This window comes from Fukomys damarensis, unplaced genomic scaffold, assembly GCF_012274545.1.
Source record: "Fukomys damarensis isolate Sample0158 unplaced genomic scaffold, DMR_v1.0_HiC HiC_scaffold_24, whole genome shotgun sequence".
NCBI lineage: Eukaryota > Metazoa > Chordata > Mammalia > Rodentia > Bathyergidae > Fukomys > Fukomys damarensis.
In genome coordinates this window covers 72,747,056-72,770,872 of record NW_022900936.1, presented here as the reverse complement: position 1 = coordinate 72,770,872, position 23,817 = coordinate 72,747,056, and the positions used below count along the sequence as shown (strand labels likewise).

The 23,817-nt window shown below is 36.1% G+C and overlaps 1 protein-coding gene across 1 annotated transcript in view; it reads left to right on the top strand.

Annotated features, from left to right (window-relative positions):
* Positions 1-23,576, top strand: part of LOC104858956 (zinc finger protein 709-like) — a 32,245-nt gene extending 8,669 nt beyond the window's left edge. Inside the window, 3 exon segments of the mRNA XM_010619436.3 lie at positions 19,695-19,821; positions 20,023-20,083; positions 21,426-23,576. Of these exon segments, the coding sequence (XP_010617738.3) occupies positions 19,695-19,821; positions 20,023-20,083; positions 21,426-22,860 (1,623 nt within the window). The 3' untranslated portion in view covers positions 22,861-23,576.
* The last annotated feature ends 241 nt before the right edge of the window (positions 23,577-23,817 follow it).

Genomic DNA, 23,817 nt, shown 5'->3' with positions numbered 1-23,817 from the left:
CTTTGAGACATCTCCATAGTGATTTACATAATGTTTGCAGTAGTTTTACAAACATACTAACAATGTAGGAGAATTTCTTTGCTCAAGCCTCACCAGCATTTTTCTTTTAACTCCGTAATGGGAATCAAACTGGAGACCTTGCACTTTGGAGGAAGCAGGTGGAACCACTGAGCTAAATCCCCAGCCCAAATTATTTTTTTATTTCTTAATAATTGCCATTCTTTATGGAATCTTAGCATTTTTAAAATTTGCATTTCTTTAGTGGCCAGAAATGTTATCCCCAACCCCTCTTTCCGTATTCTGATGTCCCCTCCAATCTCTTTTTTCAGAGTATTGAAGTTTTCCTTTTTTTAATTCTTTAAGTTTTTTGCTACACTTTAAGTATACAATATGACATTAATCATTGGGAATTTGTACCTTTCCATGATAGAGCCTGGGTCTTATTTTTTCCCCATTCCCCTGTCTTCCCTTCAACCCCTGCACTCCTTCCTGTTTTAGAGACTTTGTTTCCATTTTTTTCTCTTCCCATTTTTTTTCCTTTCCCTTCTTTTCCCTTACCCTTTCACTTTCCTTTCTCCTCCTTTGGACCTTTTCTTCCTATTTCACATTAGTATATATTTTGATCTTTATTTACCCTTTCAGTTCTGCACACCAGAGACACTAGTTGGTAATTCCACATGTGTGTCCTATTTATTTCAGTTAAGAGTATGGCCTCAGGCCTCAGTGTGCATCCATTTAGCTGTAAATGCCTCTAGTTTCTCATTCTTTATGGCTGAGTAACACTGCATTAGTATTGTAGTTTGTGTTGTGTGTGATTGTGCTTTGTTCTTTTTTTTCCTTTTGTAGAGGTCTTACTCTGCATTGGTCTGGTAAATTCCTAGGCATTTAGTTTTTATTGATGCTCTCCTGAGTATTGTTCTCATATTTTCCTTCTCATTGAGTCCATTACTGGTGTTCAAAATGTTTGTGTTTGTGTGTGTGTGTGTGTGTGTGTGTGTGTGTTGGTTATTTCTCCTGCTGCATTTCTCAAGATGGTCATTTCAAATGTATTTCAGTGAAATCTTTGGGTCTTCCCTGTAGACTATCATGCCATCTGCAAGTACTGCTACACTGAGGGTTTCTTTTTTTCCTATATGTAGCCCTTTTATTTCTCTTGCCTGATTCCTCTAGCTAATGTTTTGAAAACTATTTTGAATAAAAGTGGTGATAGAGGGAGGGCATCCTTGTCTGGTTACATAGATTTTAGAGTCACTGTTTTTAGTCTTTCCCCATTTAATGTGAAATTGGCTATTGGTTTGTCATAAGTAGCTTTTTATCAAATTCAGGATCCAGAATTTATCTGATTCTTATACCTAATTTTGTCAAGGTTCTTATAATATGTGTTGGATTGTGTTCAGATATTTTTCTGTTTTTTAATATGATCCAGTGGTTTTGATCTTGCTTCTCTTTATGTGATGTATTACATATTTTGATTTGTGTATAATAAGCTCTCCTTAAATCTATGGGATGGAACTTACTTGGTCATGATGGATGATCTTTTTGATTATGTGCTGTCTTGTGTTCACAAATAATCTTCTTGAGCATTTTGGCATCTACATTTAATAAGGGGATTGGCCATAGTTTATGGGTCTTAACTGGTTTTGAATCAGAGTGATGCTTGCTTTTATACATGAATTTAGAAACACTCTACACTTTTAAATTTCTCTGAAGAGCTTGAGTACAGGTGTTTCTTAAATTCTTTATGTAATTCAGCAGTGAATCCATCAGTTCCTGGGCTTTTTTTGGTAGATTGTTGTTGTCTTAATTCCAATGCTTGTTATTGGGTGGTTCAGCATATTTGTAATTTCTTGGGTTAGATTTGGAAATTTGTATAAGTCAAGAAACCTGTCCACTTCTTCACACTTTTCCAGTTTGTTGGAATAAAACTTTTCACAGAAGTTACTGTCTTCTATATTTAATATTGTCTCGTGATTTGGCCTTTTTCATTTCTAATTAAAAAGATGTGAGCATTTTCTTTTTTTCTTTTGGTAAGGACTTATCTGTTTTATTTATTCAACTGAATCTTTGATTCATTGTATTGTTTTTTCCATCTCAATTTTATTGATTTTCATTCTAATCTTCATAATTTTTCTTGTTAAATTCAGTTTGGTCCTGCATTACTGTTGTTTTTGCAGTATTTTTAAATATCTCAAAGGGTTATTTATTTGAGCTTGATCTGTTTTCCTAATGTGGGCGTTGATTGCAAAACACCTCCCTCTTAGGTCTGTTTTCATAATGTCCCAGATGTCCTGGTGAATTGTAAAGGCATTGTCATTAACTTCCAGAAGTTTTTATGATTCTTCCTTGATTTCTTCTGTGACTCATTGTTTAGTAGTGTGTTTTTAATTTTCAAAGTGATTCTACATCTTCTGTGATTTCTTCTTCTGTGTTTGATTTATATTTTCATTTTGCAGTGATCTAAAGGTACACATGAGCTGATTGTGATTTTTTACTTTTACTTATTCAGGCTTTGTGGACTACTAGGAGATCTGTTTTGGAGAAAATGCCATGTGCTGTAGAAAAAAAGAAAAAGTATATTCTGTTTTAGTGAAGTAGAATATTGTGTAGACATCTTTAAGCCCGTATGTTCAAGGTTGTGGTTCAGCTCTGCTATTTTCTTCTTGATATATAGTTTTAGTTGATCTACCCCTTTTGGAAAGTAGGGTGTTAAGATTTTCTACCATGATTGTGTTAGTATTTATTTCATCTTTTTTGTTCAGCATTGTTTCTTTTATGAAGATGTGTGTTCTAATATTTGGTGCATAAATATTTATAAACAGTATCTCTTCTTGTTGGATTGTTTGCCCTATCAAATATATAGTACCTTCTTTGTCATTTGTCATCAGTTTTAACTTGGAGTTTACCATATGTGGCAGTAAAATTGTTACCACTACTTTTTGGAGGTCTTGGTAGATGAAATACTCTTTTCCACCTTTTGATTTTTAGTCTATGAATGTCTCTTTGGTTTAGATGAAATTCTTTCATGCAACAGCCTGTGAAATTCCATTTTTTGATCCATTTAGCTAATCTGTGTCTTTTAATTGGAGGGATAAGGTAATTAACATAGATATTTCTGATGTGTTGATTATTTACTATCATTTTACTAATTTTTGTTGATGGCTCCTTTATTTTCCTGTCTTTTGTTGTTGTTATTGTTCTTATTGTTTATCAAAATTGCTTAGTGTTTTCATTTCATTAGGATATTTAGTTTTACTGGTCTCATTGTTTATTTGTTTTCTGAGACTGAGTCTCACTATGTAGTTGAGATTGACCTGGAACTCACTATGTAGCCCAGGCTGGTCTCATACTCACAGCTATCCTCCTGCCTTAGCCTCCCAAGTACTGGGATTACAGCTGTGCACCACTATGCCCCACTGTTTTGTTTTGTTTTGGCACCAGGATTGGAACTGGATCCTTGCGCTTGTGAGGCAGGTGGCAGAACCACTGAGCTAAAACTGGCAGTCTCATTATTTCTGGGTAGGATTTTCTTATTTTCTTGAGTGCCGGTTGCGTAGTCATAAATGTCTTGCATTGGTCTTTTTCATGAAATGTCCTTATTTCTCCATGTAACTGAAAGAAAGGCATGGGTGGGCATGTTACACTGGGTTGGGAACTATTTGCTCTTTGAGCTTGAAATACTGCACTCCAAGCTCTCTGGTCTATAAGTTCTGAATTGAGAAGTCTTCTGTAATTCTAATTAGTTTATCTTGATTTGTGATTTATTGTTCATCTGTAACTGCTTTGAAAATTATTTTTTGTCTATTTGGCAATTTAGAAAAGACATATCTTGCTGAGCATCTCTTCAGAGTTTACTGTGTTGGAAACCCTGCTTGATTGTATTTCTAATTCTTTTCACATATTTGGGAAAATTTCTGTAAACATATCAGTATTACATCTGTGTTATGTTTTCTCTACTTTCAGTAAGCTTTGGTTGGTCTTTTTACTTTTACCTAGTAAGTGCTGGATTGTGGGTTTTTGTTTTTGTGACTTCCTTGTTTGTGTCGTAATTTATCATTTTGTCTTTTAATGCTGCCTTATGTTGAACAAGATTCAGAAGTCACAGGCTGGAAAAATACTCAGAAATTTAGTTAAAGTAAGACTTCTGTTTATTCCACTCATGTTATGTCTTATGAGGCAAAACCAAAATTATGCCTGGCCTTGTTGTGGGATAAAAAAATTAGTTGAGCAGCATTATCCACCAGTCATGGGAAGAGTATCTCTGAATTCAGGACAATCACCAGGGATTTGTCTCAGTGGTTCCACTGTCTGCCTCTCAAGTGTGAGGGCTGGTGTTCAATTCTGGGTACCAAAAGAACTAAGGTGATTGAATTCCGGACATTTGCTCTAAGCTACATCCATTTTTTCATGTTTTAGTATTATTTAGTTTTGCATTATTTTAAAATTTAATTTATTGGTACATTTTAGGTAGACAATAGAGTTACATTCATTACTGGGGTCTTGTACCTTTACTTACAGTATTATTTAGTTTTAATAGTGAGTCTCTGATGTGTAAGCTGAAGGTTAAACTTGCTGTTGTTGTTGCTGTTGCTGCTGCTGCTGCCTCCATTTATGAGAGTGGTGTGAATACAGGTGTGGAAGACAAAGCCCAGCCATAGTAAGAGGTTTGCAATCATTTCTATTTACAAAATCATAATGGATGGTCAAAATAAACATCATCTGCTATCTGTATTTATGTCCAAAGAATTGTAATTTGTGTCAGTCTTTGTCCATTTTGTTTATTTTCCATTGTGTGTCCAGTCTTGTCCTCTTAATCCTTCAATTCCTCTACCTTTACACAAATTTCTGTAAATTTCATAGTAGTACTTTATAATAATTCTTATTTAAATTATAATTCTCCCTAGTATCTGGAACAAAGAACTGAAAACCATTACAATTTTCTGAACAGTACAAATACATGTCTTTTTGTATAATATAGGACTTCAAGACAATTATTCTTGGGCCAGGGATTTAGCTCAGCAGTTCGATGGCCTGCCTTGCAAGTGCAAGGACCCAAGTTCAATCCCTGGTACCAAAAACAAAACAAACAAAAAAAAAAACAAAAAAACCAAGATAATTATTCTTGGGATCAGATCTGTGTATTAGAACTGGGCTCTGAATTTGATAGAACTATGGTAACTCTGGTTGGTGTGAGTATTGAACTTTTGGCCCAGCTGTTACTGTTGGAGAATTTCTTAGTGTTCAGCAAAAAACACACATTTGAATTTTGAAGTGAAACTTCAAAAAGGCATAGGTCGACCTTCAATGAATGGGTGAGTTGTCACATCTTTTCAGAATTGATCCTGTAGAAAAAAAGAAATTTTACCCTGGGAGGATGGATAAGAAATGCACATGGAAGTTCCCGATTCAAATTTCCTGGGTTTGCATATTTTCATCACCACCCAGAAGTGATACACTCAGTACATGGGGCACAACAAGTGATGTGTAAGCTCTGGAATATGTTTAACATTCTAAATGTGGGTTTTCTTGTGAATTTCTTCCCCATCATTTCTTTTGATGCTTGTCATTTGTACAAAAGAAGAAAAGTTGCCTAAAGGATTTAGAAATTTTGTTCCATGATTTATACTTAAGGATTTTATATTCTTAGAAACTAGAGTTCTACACTTGAAGAGACCAAATTCAGACATAAGCTATTTCCTTTACATTTAATATACATATGTTAAACTTCCTTAGAAACATGATTGTGATGAACAGACCAACTATGTTTATTTCTAATTCATCTCTTTGATTTCCTCTAACTACACCCATAGGTGACCACAAAGTAGATTTTTGGGTGCTGTGGCTTTAACACCACAGCACTAAGCAGAGTTTTACTAGCTTAAAAATCTTTGGAATTTTGAAGGAGTTAATAATTGAGGTTATTATAGTAGTATTTATATGTTAAAAAGATTATTTGTTATTTCTTTGCCACAAGCCATTACCCAGAATATTATAGGGAAGTTTGAATTTCAGCTATTTCACTTACTTATTCCCCTGATTCTGATTTTGCATTGTTTTTAATTGTTGTGTTGTTTTTAGGTGTAGTTGTTGATTTTATTGTCTGAATAGAACCAGCCTTGGCAGGAGTTGGGTCTCCTTTTATCAGCTGTTGTGTCTTTGTTCTAACATGTCAACTGCTGATGCTACAACCTTGGTCTTTTCTGGCCTTCAGGGTGAGGATGTGCCAGCATCCAGGACCTCAGTATCTTATCCCGTCCCAGTGAGGTGACTCTAGCATGGCCAGTGTCCTATCTTAGGTAGCTCAGTACCTGCAGCTATGCTTCTCTGCAGAAAGTGCAGGAATCAAGAGAGTTACAGAAGAACTGACTTGTATGAGTAGGACTAGGAAATGTTGGGTTTCCTGTCATCTTCCTCTCGAGCAGAATGTCTCATGTATTAAAGTTGTTTGGAGGTTGTGGGACACACGCTTATCAGTGGATTCATTGATGAGTTGTTACTGAATGTGGTGTTAGGATCTGTAACCTGGATGGAGGTGGGTCACTGGGAGTGTGACTTGGGAAAGTGTATTCTCTTCTCCATCTTTTGCCATTTCTCTCTGCTTTCTGGCACCTTTTCTTCTATCATGCTTTTTTGGTATCCCATGTCAGCCTTATTCCCAGATCATCATGGACTGAAACTGTGAGGGATAAATTTTCTTTGTATTGTGGGTATGGGATATTTTGGCCCAGTAACAGGAAATTGGGGAAGACACCCATTTGTCCTAAATGTAATGCATTTTTAGAGTACAAGGCCTCAAACCCACAAGTTTGTCTTCCATCCTGGTCTTAAGTGTGATGACAATAAATGCCTATATTTCTAACTACTTTTTTACATTGTAAAAGTCTTTGTGTTGTGTTGATAACTCTCAAGAAAATCTGAAAAAACATTTAATATTGCTGCCAGTGATTTTCAGAGAGTGAGCAATTATCAAACTTGCTAAAGTTCATCATTACATCCACAACATCAAAAGAAATAAGAATACAAGAATGTTTCCATTACTACTTAGAATGTCAAAGGTTTGAAGGAGGAATTACTAATTTGTGAAGGAGAAAATGAAGTGATCTTGCAAGTGATATGTTTCCCAAAGGAGCTGCATGCTAAGTAGTACCATGCTCTGTTTGCAGTGCAATATCCTTGTGTAAATGCCATTTGAATATGAGTGGAAAGAGACATGGGTGCCACTCCTTACACAATCCTTACAGGCTTGGACGGTTTGTAGAAAATTTTAAAATAATGAAATGCTTATTTATGTCATAGTAAATGTCTTATACCAGACCAGAGTCAAATACCAGAGACCTAAAAGAAAGAGAAATTTTAGAATACTATTTCTGTTAGTAAATTATCCAAACATTTATGAGCCAAAGTTGGAACTTAGAAAATTGTGTCTGGCCTTGTTGGTTAAAAATTTAGAGGAATAGCATTGTCTGTCATTGGATGAGTAGTTTGCCTCAAATTCAGGACATTTTTTCTCAGTTACATCCATTTTGCATTGTCATTATTGTTATTAATAGTAGTATTAAGTTTTGAGTGAGGTCTCACTGTGTTGTCCAGGTGAGGGTTTGACTTGTGACCTTGATTCAGCCCGTGAGAGTGGTATGATTTCAGATGGGGATCACCAAGCTCAGCTCTGGTGGGAATTTATAATTCTACTTGCCAAGATCTCGATGCTTGGTTAAATGAGACATCATCAACTATTTATTTGTTTTTATGTCCAGAATCTTGTGATATTTGCCAAGTAAGAATGTGTGATAGACAGTGTGAAAGGAATTCTTCAAGCTGTAGACAAGTGTCTGTAAATTTTACTTTACTTGTACAACTTTTTTTTGAAAAAACATGTATTTTTCACTGATTCTGGAACTGGAACTTTAAAATTATCACAATTTTTTGAATTGTAGAGATGACTCTTTACTACAAGCCTCTCTGATACAGTCATCTTCATTTATGTTAATAGAATAAACCAGTGTGCCATCGCTTGATACCGCTGAATAATGACTCATGATGAAATGCAACACCACAAGCTTAACCTGAAATGTGCTTTCCTACACTATACTAAGATGGATCTCAATTTTTCTGACCTGTGGTTTCTCTGGATATTAAGAGTGCTGAACTTTGGCCCTTTTTGTTCCTTCTGCAGAATTGTGTGGTGCTTAGCAAACAGCACACTTGAATGCAGAAGAGATATTGAGAAAAGGAATAGGTCAGTCTTCAAGTGACAGTGGATGGGTTTGCTCTTGGTTCAGAATTCAGCCTATGGTAATTAAGGCAATTAAGATAATTAAGGTAATTAACCCTGGAAGGATGTACAAGTAGGCTGTGAGGAAGTCCTAGCTTTAAATTTCTTGGCTTCTTATGTTTTGCTTATGCACCACCTAGGAGTGAAGCCTCCAGGGCTGTGTGGTCAGAGTGAGAGATGTGTAAGCTCAATATGTTTAACCCTTGGGGTGCATATTATCTTTTGAACTGCAGTGAAGCAGGCTTTTCCCCGGTCCTGCCTTCCTATTGCTTCTTTTCCAGCAAGTTGTGTATAAAGAATAGAAGTTACTTCAAAGATTTAGAAACTTTTCATCATGATTTAACCACAAGGATTTGATATTCTTGGTAGGAAATTAGTGTGGTACATATGAAGAAGCAAAAAAAGAAATGCAGGCAAAATATTTGCTTTATACTTAACAGAAAATATGAATAAAGATCCATAGCATCATGATGCAGGTAAGCACATCAGTTATGTTTCCTTTCACTGCATCTCTGATTTCCTTTAACTACACCTAATGTGGCCACAGGATGGATTTTTGGGATACACCTTGTAGCTTCACCATCACATTACTAAGCATTGTGTTACTTGCTTAAAAGTCTTCAGAAAGCCAGGTGTGGTGGTGCACACCTGTAATCCCATCACTCGGGAGGCTGAGGCAGGGGGATCATTGTGAGTTCGAGACCATCCTGGGCTACACAGTGAGTTCCAAGTCAGTCTCAGATACATAGTGAGACCCTGTCTCAACCCCCCAAAAGTCTTCAGAAATTTGAATGAATTAATAATTGAGGATAAAATAGTAGTATACTGCTGAAAAGAATATCTTTGGTTTCTCTCTCAGAGCCTATTTTGCAGAAGATCATAGGGCAGTTTGTATTTCAGCCACGTCACTTTTCACACTTTGTAGTGGGATATTTGAATGTCAAGTTGAGTTCTTTTTTAAAATTAATAATATATATTTTGTTTTCAATTTCTTTGAAATTCCTGGAAATAATATGAAGATTCAATTCTGTACATTATGAAATAATTAATAATGTAATCTTTAATTCCATGTCATATTTTTGACATGCCATTTCAAATTTGTGATCTAATCTGTTTTTTAAATTTTTTCTAAGCAACTTTCTGCTATTTGTTTCTAATCTAACCATCTTATTCAAATATGTTTTCAGTGCTTTCTTGACAGTATTTTTCTTTCTTTGGATCAAGGTCTTTACTGTTGCTCTGTTGATTTGTCTTGGTGAGTACTTCTTGTGATTTTTGAGAAGACTTTCTTCTCATTTGTTAGAGGAGATAGATGAACCATTAACTATTATTCAATAAGTATATTTGGTGCTACTCATTGTAAGTTTATGTATTAATTTATTTGGTACTGGGTGTCAAACTCAGGTCCTTGTGCTTGTGAGGCAGACAAAACTGAGCTAAATCCCCAACCCCATTAAAGTTTATTATTATGATTTTTGCCCTGTTGTTCTATTAATTATTGGTAGATATGTTTTTGTTTGTTTGTTTTGTTTTATTTTGGTACTGGAGATCAAACTCAGGTCCTTGTGCTTGCAAGGCAGGCGGCAGAACCACTGAGCTAAATCCCCAGCCCCTGGGTAGATATGTTTTTAATCTTCAGAAACATTCAAGAATCTCTGATTTCCCCTTCAATTTCAATTTTTTCCATGTCATTTGATGCTTTGTTTAGTAAAATATTAAGCCCAATTAATTTTTCTTGAAGAACTGCACTTTATATAATCATTTGTTCATGGTGATCTTTATTTTCTTTCATGTACAGATTAAATACTGTCACACTAGTAAAGATTCAGTTTGTTTTATTGCATCAGTGCTAGGCTCATTTATCTTTTTTTTCAGCTTTAATTGAGTTTATTGGTACATTTTAGGGATACAGCACAGTTACATTCATTGTTGGAATCTTGTACCTCTACATGACAAGTCTTGGTTCTCGTTTTTTCCCCTTGTCCCTGCCCTCCCTTCACCCCCTCCTCCCCTCATCTACAACCACTTTATTTCCATCTTTTCATTATCTCATATTTTTTCTTTTCCCTTTTTACCCTTTCCCTGCCCGTCCCACCTTCCCTACACCTTTAGCTCCTTTCTTCCCATTTCTCAATGTCAGTAATCTTATTAGGATCTTCTGTATTATTGCAGATTCTTCACACCAGAGAAACTATTCGGTATTTACACATGTGTGCCTTATTTATTTCACTTAGGAGTATATCTTCAATATGTATCCATTTTCCTATGAATGAATCTATTTTCTCATTCTTTATGGCTGAGTAATATTCCATTTTATAGAAAAACCACATCTCCTTTATCCAGTTTCCAACTGATGGGCAAATAGGCTGTTTCCAAGTTTTAGCTATTACAAACTGTTCTGCTATAAACATGGGTGTGCATACTTCTCTGTGATATGATTCTTTTAGTTCTTTGGAAACATACCCAACAGAGGGATGGCTGGGTCAAATGGAACCTAGAGTCCAGGATCTTTGAGGTTCATTTATCTTTTTAATAACATTTTATTTAATCTACATTTGCTTTATCTTACATTTGCTACATTTTAGAATATTTCATATTTTCACTTATAAATGGAAATTTCATATATTTATAATTTAAAGCCTGGTGCTTTGAAACATTTATGTGGCAACTGAGTAGATAATTTCTAAATGGTATCACTTTTTGTAAGTATATTTGAAATTTTATAGAGCTTTTTTCTTTCTGTTTTCTATTGCTTTATTTGTTCTGTTTCTACTACTGTATAATCTTTTTGGTTTTTTTCTTCCTCTTTGTTTCCACTGTTGATTTTACATGGTTCTATTTTCTGTTGTCTTTTAAATTCGGTAAGATTGTGTCCCAGTTTTGTCTAATTTTCCAGTGATGGCCATATCTATCTATTTTTTTTTCCTCATTTAGTTTATTGGTACATTTTAGGTATACAGTACAGTTACATTCATTATTGGGATATTGTAACTTCACATGACAGGACTTCCTTCTCATTTTTTCCCTTTGTCCCTACCCTCCCTACACCCCTCCTCCGTCCCCCTTTACAAACACTTCATTTCCATTTTTTCATTTTCTCATATTTTTTTCTTTTCCTTTATTACCTTTCCCTTAACCTTCCCACTTTCCCTACACCTTTAGCCCCTTTCTTCCTATTTCACATTGTCCATTATGTCATTAGGATCTTATGTAGTATTACAGTTTATTTACACCAGAGAAACTATTCAGTATTTACACATGGGTGACTTCTTTATTTCACTTAGGAGTATATCCTCAATATGTATCCATTTTCCTATGAATGAGCCATATCTACTTTAAACTAAACCCACTTTGAAGGTCCTATTTTTTCAGAGACAGTCTTGTCCCTTAGCATATTCACAAGTACTTCTTGTACTATTGTTGTATCTTATAAGGTTAAATTTCACTAACCCCAGATTTGTAAATTGATATAAATAAAGGATGACTGAGACAGATTTGAGAAAAAAATCAGTTTATTAGAAAAGAAGAGAGATACAAGGAGATAGACAGCTACCTTGTTGGAGTAAGTTTTAGAGCCCAGAACCCACACTCTGGGTCTTCCTTCTTAGCCCCTTTTCTTACCCAATGGTTCCTTTAGAAATGGATCACAGTCCAAAGTATTCCAGGACCTTCCTACCTCAAACAAAGAATTGGAGGAGACAAGCCAATATCAGTGCCAGAAAATTTATTTGAAAAGCAGGGCATGAATGGGTATGAAAAAAACAGCTCTTTAGAGTGAATTTGGGCCAAACAAAAGAGAAAGGAGAAAGGCAAAAGTAAGATGACTCGCTCTGTTGGTGAACACGCTGTGGACTACCTGGAAACTCAGGCACATGGCGGCTCTACATGAAGGCTGCTCTCCTTTCATGCCATCCACATCTGGAGTTCTGTGTATGGGATCCTTGCATTGCCCTGAGATCTTGTAATGGACAGGCCCTGCTCACTTCCCAGACAGCTTTCCCACACCTGATCTCCTGTAACACTTTTATTATATGGCAAGAAGACAGCTGTTATGACTTGATTGGCTAGTTTGGGCTTCAAGACTCCAGATGTGGCCACTGACCCTCCCTATTGCCCATATGCAGATTCCTTAATAAGCTCCTTTGGGCCTTCTCTGTTCTGTCAAGATGAGCTTCACATGCAAGCCTGACTTAGCAATTAGTAAAGGGATATGTGCACATTTTAGTGCAGTAACATGGTGAGAGAACAGTGAAGTGCTTATGTGTATATGCATGTGTGCGTGTGCATATCCCAGGATGAGTATGTATACACAGTGGCTAGTGGCAAAATTTTAGCCCCCATGTTTGATCAGTGAGATATTGTGTGTCTAAAGTTTTTGGTGCTGTTTAGGTTAGGTGTCAAAAACCTAGCTGGTTGAAAGTGTCCAGGAACAAGTCTGTATGGCCCTGCTGCCTACATTCTTTCCAGCTGCCCACAACAAACAGAGAAGTTTGGGCAGCTATGATTTAGACACCCTGAAATCTGGGTGATTATTATGCAGGCTGAAGAACACCTCTAGTCCAAGCACTGAAAAGTGGATGCCCCTTATAATAACCTTCTCATTGAAATGTTGCATGCAAAAAGAGCTTAAATTACTACCCCTTCCAGTGCTGCTTTCAGAACAAAAAGAGGTTGGGATGAGGAAGAGGAAGAAGAATAGGAAGAGAAAAAAATATTCTGAACTGCTCCAAGCACCTAATTAAAAACTTGGTTTAAAAAGCATAAGAGTCACATATTAATGGCAATTAAATGATGGATCATGGTATTTGTATGCAGACAGTAAATCAAAGGCTTCACATCCCCAAAGGATTCATAGGAAAGACATTGTATGGGGTGGGATGAACTCATGGATAGATTCCAGCACTGTCAATAAAAGTGGGGAGAACACTTCTTGTATGTTTAAGCCTATATCTGCTGTGAAGGAACTTAAGAACTAACCTGGACTATTAATTAGGCTTGTTCAATGAAGCTTTGAGATTACAAAATTCCTCTCTAGTGGAATTGAACTGAAGCAATTCTCAAGAATGGGTCAGCTGTTCTGATTTCAGCTCCTCCCTCTTCCTTCAGAGGCCACAGTGACTTCTGCCCGTGATCATGGACTCTGTGGTAAGGACCTGTGATCAAACATGCCCAGTAGTAGCTCTGCTAAATCATGAATTCTGCATGTCTATATTTAGAGCTGCAAACACCTAATAAGAGTAGTGTGTAAACACCTCAGCTTGCCATTTAAAATATGTTCTAGTATATTTTCTCACATGTTCATGATTGAAAAAGAAGCAGGCAGTATTTTTCTTATGTCATACATGAGTATTAATTAATGTTAAGGGATATGACCATCATTTTACAGAAAAATGCTTCATAACTTGAGGGAGTTAAATCTTATGTCTGTTACTATTGCTGAAATTTGGCTTTGGCATTCTTGAATTTCATAAGAATTTCTGGCCAGAAGGTTTTTTTACTAGAATACTCTGCCATTTTAATCATCAAAGTTTGTATTCATTTAAAAATCAAATAGGAAGCATTTTTGGCAAGGATATCGAACAGTCACAGTTCTAAGTAGCTGCACATAAAAACAAGCATGGTATATGCTATGCAAAAATGAAAAAAAAAGGATGAGCTCATAAACTAACTCATGGTTTTTTCTAGTGGCAAATGAGTTGTATCTCCTTAACTTGGGACAGAAACAGTGATTATTTACATGTATCCTCAAAAGATATATAAGTAATTCACATCTTTCCCCAAGGGGAAAGGAAAAGAGTAATACTGACCTTTCTAAGTGATAGACCAAAGTCTGCTGTGGAATAAATATTGGAAGACAAGACTTGCAAGCAAACTTTCCCAGGAACACTGCCAGTGTTATCAAAATTCAGTGCCACAGATCTGAAGCCGCCTTGGACATAAGTGTATGTAATATTCAGAGTGTGAAGTTCATTGCATGATGATGTTTTCTTACTGTATCAGTCAAGCGCATATTGTCATGTCAGTTCTTGTCAGGAGTTTCTCAACAAAATTGAATAAATATTGATATGCCCAGCCTGATTTTAAAAAAATAACCAGACATTTTGCCTGTGTTTAGGGAATGTTGATGGTGAAATCTGAATCATTTAGAGCTATTTCTTCACAGTTTTTTTTCTTTTGTTGAATAAATTAGCTTTATTAAATTGACATAGATTTAGTGACTGTGGAGAGTATGAGAAACACTATGAGTTTTTCCAGTTGATCTTGTGTTTAGCAGCATGTTATTTTTCTAAAATATTACATCTTCATCCTTGAATTATTTAAGGATAGTAATTTTGTCTCTTTCACCGCAATGCTCATATCATTAATTTCATCTGGGGATGTCTTTAAATTTTCTAATATCCTTTTCAGTCTTATTTTTCAGAGTGCTATAGTTTTAGAGTAGAGGTCTTTGATTTCTTTTGTTAGGTTGATTCCTATGTATTTCAATTTTTTGGATGTTATTGTGAAAGGAATTGATTGCCCCATTTCTCTCTCAGTGAGTCTGTTTGTCCTGTACAGGAAAGCCATTGATTTTTGTGTGTTGAATATCCAGCTACTTTAGTGGATTTGGTTATTAATTCTAGAAGACTTTTGGTGGAGTTCTTGGGGTCCTCTATACAGAGTATTATGTCATCTGCAAATAATGACAGTTTGACTTCATTTCCTGTCTATTCATTTTATTTCTTTCTCTTGTCTAATCACTGTGGCTAACGTTTGGAAAACTATTTTGAACAGGAGTAGTGATAGTGGACATCCTTGTCTTGTTTCAGATTTTAGTGTGAAGGATTTCAGTGTTTGACCATTTAGTATGCTATTGGCTGTTGTTTTTTTCATAGATGGCTTTTAGCCAGTTGAGTTAGAGACCATCTATTCCAATGTTCTGCAGGGTTTTTATCATGAATGTATGTTGGATTTTGTTGAATGCTTTTTCTGCATCTATTGATTGGTACTTTATTTATTTATTTATTTATTTATTTGCCAGCATATGCCATGATGTTATATACAAGTAAAGACAATCATAAGTTCCATCTAAATCTGTACTTAGTAGTATTTGGTCTTCTGTTTTGTCTATATCCACTGACAGGATTTTATGACTTTTTGTTGTCTTGATTTTATTGTAGTGGATTATGTTAATTATTTTAAAATGCCTTTGATACTTTTAATAATTCTCTATTGTCAATAATCTACATAAAGAGCAATGAAATTTCATATTGTTTAGTGATTTCCAGTTTTATTTTGCTCTTTTTCTAAATTTCTGATATTGTGACCTTTCTTCTTTTTACTTATACAATCCTTAATATTTCATTAAGCCTTGCATATGAAACATATGTCTTTCAAAATGATTTAATGTAACTCTTAGGAGTGTTTTAAATATGTTTCTACTGTTGGTGGTGTCAGATTTCATTTCAATAGGTCTGAGAGCCTTCTTTGCACAATTTTCATTACTTGGAACACTTTAAATTTTTCCTGGTCTTCTTTTTTTTTACTTTTATTGCTGTATGTCTTACTGTACATCATTGATTATATATATTGTAGAGAGTTGGTACATATCCCAACATACTTTAATTACATTGCCCCTAGAAATTAAGTTTTCTATTGTTGCTCTGAACATGCTATATTTGGCAAGTATTTCTTGTGGTTTTGAGAAGAGCTTTGTACTGGGTAGTTATTAAAGCATTATGCAGTATCCATTCAGTCCCCGTAAAACATAATGTTAATTTTAACTGTTCTCTTGCAGATGTTTCTTCTTTCTTCAGCTATCAATTACTGATGGAGTTGTTTTGATGTCTTCAGGCATAGTTCTGTATCAGGGACTGTTTTTAGGGAACTACCTTTATATCATTATCTGAGCACTGTATTCATTATTTTGAGGTACAATTGAATAATGTCAAGTTAAAATAGCTTCTGCAGGTTTTGTTGAATTGTTGATAGACTAGTGTGTCTTTTTGCATAGCTTTCTGTGTATTTTATCCTCATCAGTGTCAATATAACAAGCACTTCTGTCCAGATGGGCACAGCATTGGGCCCGTAACCCAGATGTATAGACATTGATCAGCTGTGATATCTATTCTCTCTTTCTCTGATAGTCTCACTTGTCCTCCTGGTGGGCAGTGCAGAGTTTGACCACTGCTTGCTGGGGGTGTGGGGCTCTCCTATTTGCTCCTGTGCTGCTTTGCTCATTGCTGCCCAGGGGTGAAGGGTGTCTTATCTTTTCATATATGAATGCAGACAGATATAAATTAATGTGTATTTTCTTAATGGTAATTTAGAGTTTAAATATTTTGCAATAAATTTTATTTTCAAAATTATTGAGGAGACAACACTAATAACAGTGTAAATATCCTGAGAATATTCATAAAGTTTCTTCAGTGGACCTTGGGCAATGGACAGCAACATCTAGGTGATTGTTACCCTAGCTGGATTAAGCCTCTCTCTCTTGCCCTTTGGATGATCTCTCTCTCTCTCTCTCTCTCTCTCTCTCTCTCTCTCTGTCTCTCAACTTTTCCTATCTCTGAACCACATACTTTTAGTTTCCTCCCTTGGAATTTTCACTATTATAGAAATTGCAAAAAGAACTATTTTCAGAGGGTTCTTTTCCTCTTGCTATTTTTCACACATGCTGATATGTAATCAAGAGCCAAGTGCTTTCTCATCTATTTCATTGGTTATGTGATTTGGGGTATTTCAAGGTTACTTGAAAAGAATCACATCTGTTTCCAGAAAAACTAGCGCAGTATATTCTGTGGACATTGGAAAGAACTTACTGGTCTGTATGTTTTGGCAATCACTAAAGTAAAGGAAATGACAACTTATTCTCCATTGTTACATAAGTCTACATCCTTATTGTGTTCTTCCACATTTCCATTTTTTTAAGTCATGTTATCAAAAAAAGTTAGATTCTTGTTATTTATTCAGTGTTGTGTTTTTTTTTCCATTAAGTTTATTAGTGCATTGAAAGCAAACAATAACAGTTACATTTATCATTGGGATCTTGTACCTTTACATGCTGTATCTTGTTTCTTGTTTTTTCCCCATACCCCTGTCCTCCCTTAACCCTCTTCACCCTTCCTTATTTACAAAAACTTGTTTCCATTTTGTCTTTTCCCTTATTTCCTTTCCCCTCCCCTTCTCACTTTCCCTTCAGCCATTTTCACATTCCCAATTATACCATTTGAACCTTATTTACACTTGTAGTTTTTCACACCAGAGAAATTATTCAGAATTAACTCAAGTGTGTCCTATTTATTTCACCTAAAAGTGTAGCCTCAATTTGTATACATTTCGTTATATATGTCTCTAATTTCTCAGTCTTTATGGCTGAGTAGTATTCCATTTTATAGAAAAGTCACATCTTCTTTATCCAGTCTGCAGTTGATGGGCTTTTGGGTTGTTTCCAAGTTTTAGCTATTACAAACTGTGTCACTATAAACATGGGTACACATATATCACTGTGGTATGATTCTTTTAATTCTTCTGGAAAAATACCCAGCAGAGGAATAGCTGGGTCAAATGGAACCTCTAATCCTAGTTCTCTGACGCATCTCCAAACTGATTTCCACAGTGGAATGTTTTCTCTTGAGTTAATTATACTGTAATCATTTTTTTAGGTTTGTGTTCATTGATCTTTACAAATCTTTATTCTGCGTACATACCCAATATTTTCTTGTCTTGTTTTTATGCCATGGTTTTCATGTATTTCATCTTCTCCTTGTACTTCTTTCTGATAGTTACTTGATTTTCTTCTGAGGAAAACTTATTTTTCACATTTAAAAAGTTATTTCACTATGAATTCTCAAGGCATTCAAGGTTACCTTTCCCATTTTAATATGTAATTTAATTATTGCATGTAGATTATACAACCCAGGTTTCCATATATATACACCTGCTTCTCCATGAATATAAATGAAACATATTGTGATTTCTTCCAGAGTTGTATAACACGAGCTCTGTCAAGAATCAATATCCCACATACATGTGGGCCCGCTGTAGTCTATCTTCTGTTCCTGAGATCCATTTGTCATTTTCTCTGCTAATAGCACAGTCTCATGAAAGGTGGGATTGGAATGTCTTTCATGTACATTATGGAAGCTTCTCATTTCATGCATAGATGGTATTGAATGGCAGTTTTCCTTTTTTGCAGGATATTTGAGGCAGGATCTCACTTTGTATTTTGGACTGGTCTTGATCTTACTATGCAGCTGAGGCTGGCCTCAAACACAGGGCAATCTTCCTGTTTCAGCCTCCCATGTGCTGGGATTACAAGCATATACCACTACATGTGGTTGAAATTTCCTGTTTCTAAAACAGTTGTATTTATCTTGGTTTTTTGAAACAGGGTCTCACTATGTCATTCAGGGTGGCTTTTAATTCACTGTGTAATCCAGGCTGGCCTTTGCAATCCTCCTGCCACAGCCTCCCGAGTGCTGGTATTACAGATGTGCACCATCATACCTGGCTCTGAAACTTTCCTTCTGTGCCTGATTACTCTGTGATACACTGGTTTTCAGTGTAATATAATTTAATTTATTCAGCTTCCCTTCATACTCCCCTAGAATTTCTTATATCTGAGAGCAAGGTGACCTTGAGCTATAGATAAGATAATTCACCAGCCTTTCCTTGCTTTCCTTATTTTCATAGACTTGTTTCTATAAAACTTTTTCTATTAACATTTTAATTATTCATATACCATATTTGATGTTCACTTATTTTTTTTTTCTGTGAAACCAAATTCAAGTTTTAAAATGCCAGCTGGGGATGCAGCTCAGCAGTGCTGCACCTGCCTGGCAAATGCAAGAAAGATCTTGAGTTTGATTCCTGGTATTGAAAAAAAAAATTATCTCAAAATGCTGCTTGCACATAGTTAAAGAAAGAAGGACTCAATGCCATAAATGAAGAGATATAACCTATGGTCTGTCAAAGCCATTCATTAGATTTTCATCTGCCCTAGTGGGGGGTGATCTTGTATGCTCCCTCTATGAGCTCTGCTTTAGAGACAGTGCACAGATACCTTCCAGTGATCCAGCAAAAGAACCAATGCTCCTGTTCTGCTGTTGCTTTAGCAATGAGTGGCAACTTAGAATCAGAATTGCTGTCTGAAAAAATGTATTTATTCATTGAATTGATGAGCAAGACATGGAATTAATATTTGAAGGATTCAGCCTCCATTCAGCTTTTTGCTTTCTTTTGCTCTATTGATACAAGGTCTAACTATCTAGATCAGGCTGGCGTTGAACTCACGGTGGAGCCCATGCTACTCGTGAACTCATGCCTCCTGAGTGCTGAGATTGTGGACCTGCATCACTACACCTGTCTCACATTTTAACTTTTTGAGAGGAGTCGAGATCTCAGGTTGTGAGTCTCAACCTTAATATGTGTTATCATTTAGGAGGCAGTGAGTTTTGAGGATGTGGCTGTGCACTTCACCATGGAGGAGTGGGCTTCATTGAATCCATCCCAAAAGAAGCTCTACAGAGATGTGACAGCGGAAACCCTTAGGAACCTGGCTGCTGTAGGTAAGGATGACATCACTTTCTCATCTGTACAATCAGAGAATACTGTTTGTTTCTCATCAGTGCTGTTTCATTACAAAGAATATGAAAACATTTTGAAGAACATCTGAGGCCTGGTTATATTATACCATGTATCTGATTGGACTCTATTACTTTTCATCTACTAATATATTGTCTCCTTATATTTCTGTGACTACAATTCAGGAAACACCTTGGATAACCAGGAAGTTGAAGAAGAATACAAAAATTACTGGAGAAACCTAAGGTAATTTACACTCACAAGAAAAATGAATGTTCCACAGAAGTCAGGGTGTGAGCAGAAACAGGACAATCCAGGAAATGAGGCCAAGTTCAATTAATGTCACAGATACTCTCCAAGGGTGTGTACAGCTTCAGTATGCATAATCTGACAATCAAATTATGAAAGTGCATGTAGATGCACTTAGGTATTGTATATAGGTGTATATGCTTATTCAGAAGTTTGAGTTTTGACAGGAAGCCCTCATTAGGATATCTATTTTGGTATCCAGGTGAATAGAAGGCATTCATTGTCTAAAACTTGCTCACCTGGGAGCAGTATTCAAAGTAGAAATGAATACTAATGTTGTAATAGGTATTTTCAAGCCATTCTCTAGAGAAGTGAGTCCATTCATGATTTAAAATTCTTAGATGGCACCCTCCAACAGTACTAGTGGAATATTAAGTACGGCCACTAGGATGATCAGTACACAGATGTCTCAAAAAAGTGTAATCAGGCGTATTTCTAATGGGTATATTCTCAGAAGGGTTAATGTTATACAGATACATGTGTACCCATACTCAAAGCAGCTCAATTTATAACAGCTAAGCCCTGTAATAAGCTTACATATCCATCACTGAATGCACAGATAGAGAAAACTGTTGACAGGCTCAGTGTGATTTGCATTCTTACAAACCCAGCACTCTGGGAAGCAGATTCTGCAGGATGGTAAGTTGAAGCTCAGAAAGAGCAACTTCATTATCTATGAGACTCTCTCAAAATACCAACTAAAAGTACTGGAAATTTTGTGCTAATACCTGTGTTTAATTTCCAACACCAAAAAGATAAAGGAAATGTGCTTTATAATCAGTCAAAAAGATCAATATCATGTCATTTGTCAAAAGAAATAAGTGGGTCTTCATCACATAATGTTAACTGAAATATTCAGCCATAAAATATGAAATGTCACATGATTTTTCTTATATGAAAGACCAAAAAATGTGAATTAAGCATATAATAGAGGAGAGGAGATAGAAAAAGGAAAAGCTGGGTTTTTGGAGATGGGAAAGACAAACAGGGTAAGGAGGGAAGGGGAAGAGGAATGGGGGAAAGGTATGAAAATGATCAGTATGTGTTACATATATTTAAAAATTACCCTAAATGAAACTAAATATTCTGTATTGCAGAATGTACCAACTTCAAAATTCCCAAATGAATACCACCCTTTTGGGAATGGCTGTTTTGAAGGTATCCTCTAAGGCAGTCAGTGAATTCATTTCCAAAATTTCTTAGCAGGCATCAAAGCAAAACTTGCTCTGGTAAATCAATAATACAGAGACCCACTTCACTGTTACTTTTTTCTTTACAGAAACAAAGAGGTAGTGGAATACTATCATTGTAAATCTTGGAATCAACATGAAGAAGTATTCCTTTGTAATCCACGTACTAATTTGGATGTTAAACAAGCTGACTTAACACCAGCTGAAAGCCTTGCTTGTAGGCAGGCTCTGATTGGGCCTTTGTCACTAACAGTGCCTATCATTGCTCACACTGCACTGAAGCCACATAAACACTTGGGATCTGAAGAGAAGGTATATAAAGGTAATCAACATACAAGACACTCCAGTGATTTACAGTCCCTTCAAAAGCATGCAAGATCACAGGATGGAGAGAAACCCTGTGAATGTGATCAGTGTGGGAAATCCTACTCTGATCTTAGTGAAAGAACTCAAGTGAAAGATAAAGGTTCTGTATGTAAGAAAAATTTGAAATCCTCCAGCACAGACAGTGATGTTCAGATCCATGAAAGAAATCACAGTGGGGAAAAACTCTATGTATGTGAGCACTGTGGGAAAGCTTTCAGTACGTGTAGTGCTTGTCAAAGACATGAAAGAATTCACACTGGGGAGAAACCCTATGTATGTAAGCACTGTGGGAAAGCTTTCAGCACACATGATAGTTGCAAAGTACATGAAAGAGTTCACACTGGGGAGAAACCCTATGTATGTAATCAATGTGGGAAAGCTTTCAGGAGACAGGGCGATTGTAAAGTACATGAAAGGCTTCACACTGGCGAGAAACCCTATGTATGTAAGCAATGTGGGAAAGCTTTCAGCAGACATGTTTATTGCCAAAGCCATGAAAGAATTCACACTGGGGAGAAACCCTATGTATGTAAGCACTGTGGGAAAGCTTTCAGGACACAGAGTGATTGTAAAGTACACGAAAGGCTTCACACTGGGGAGAAACCCTATCTATGTAAGCACTGTGGGGTAGCTTTCAGGACACAGAATATTTTTAAAGTACATGAAAGGACTCACACTGGGGAGAAACCCTATGTATGTGAGCACTGTGGGAAAGCTTTCAGCACTCGTAGGAAATGTCAAATCCATGAAAGAATTCACACTGCAGAGAAACCCTGTGTATGTGAGCACTGTGGGAAAGCTTTCAGAACATGGAGGAATTGTAAAAGCCATGAAAGAATTCACACTGGGGAGAAACCATATGTATGTGAGCACTGTGGGAAAGCTTTCAGGACACGGAGTTATTGTAAAATACATGAAAGAATTCACACTGGGGAGAAACCCTATGTGTGTAAACAATGTGGGAAAGCTTTCAGGAGTCAGAGTTATTCTAAAGTACATGAAAGGCTTCACACTGGGGAGAAACCCTATGTATGTAAGCATTGTGGGAAAGCTTTCAGGACAAAGAGTAATTGTAAAGTACATGAAAGGATTCATACTGGGGAAAAACCCTAAATATGTAAGCACTGTGGGAAAGCTTTCAGGACACAGAGTGAATGAAAAGTGCATGTAAAGTGCATGAAAGAATTCACACTGGGGAGAGACTGTACGTATGTAAGCAATGTGGGAAAGCTTTCAGGACACAGTATTTATAAAGTACATGAAAGGACTCACACTGGGCAGAAATCCTACATATGTAGGCAATGTGGGAAAGCTTTCAGCATATGCAATAGTTTCCAAATGCATGAAGGCTTCACAATGGAGAGAAACTGTATGTATATAAGCAATGTGGGAAAACTGAGCACACATAGTGCTTGTCAAAGACATAATAAACTTTACACTGGGGAAAAGTCACAGTGGGGTAAACTGTATAGAAGCTCTGTAGGAAAGCTTTCAGCACACATTGATATTGTAAAATGAATGAAAGTTCACACCGGAGAGAAATCCTATATGTAAGCAAGGCAGAAAAGTTTTCAGCACACATGAAAGATGAAAAAACTCACTGAAGAAACTAAAGGAAAGCTTTCAGCAGGTGTAGTACATGTAAAATATGTGAAAGAGCTCACTGGATATTAATCCTGTGCATGTAAGCAGTGTGTAAAGACAGCACAGATGATTGTCAAGTATATGAAAACTCATGAGTTAGAAATCATGCGCATGAGTAATGTGGGAAAGATGTCAGTCCATACATATTTTTAAATGCATGAAAGCCTCACTGGGGGGAAACCTTTTGTATGTAAGCCAATTTTGAAGATCCTGTGAAAATTTGTCATGTAATGGAGACCTGTTGAAATAATTTATATATTAAGTTTGGTGTCAGCATTTCACACATTTTTTGGAAAAAACAAATCCCAGGTGGAGATGTCCAAATGTACAATCATTGTGTGGTTTTCTGTAAATCATGTATATGTATCTAGATTATGTATAAGGTTTAATGTAAAAATACTGAGTTGACATAATTTTGTATTTGAGTTTGTTTAATCTGTAGTGTCTCAGCATGGTGAATTGAAATATTCT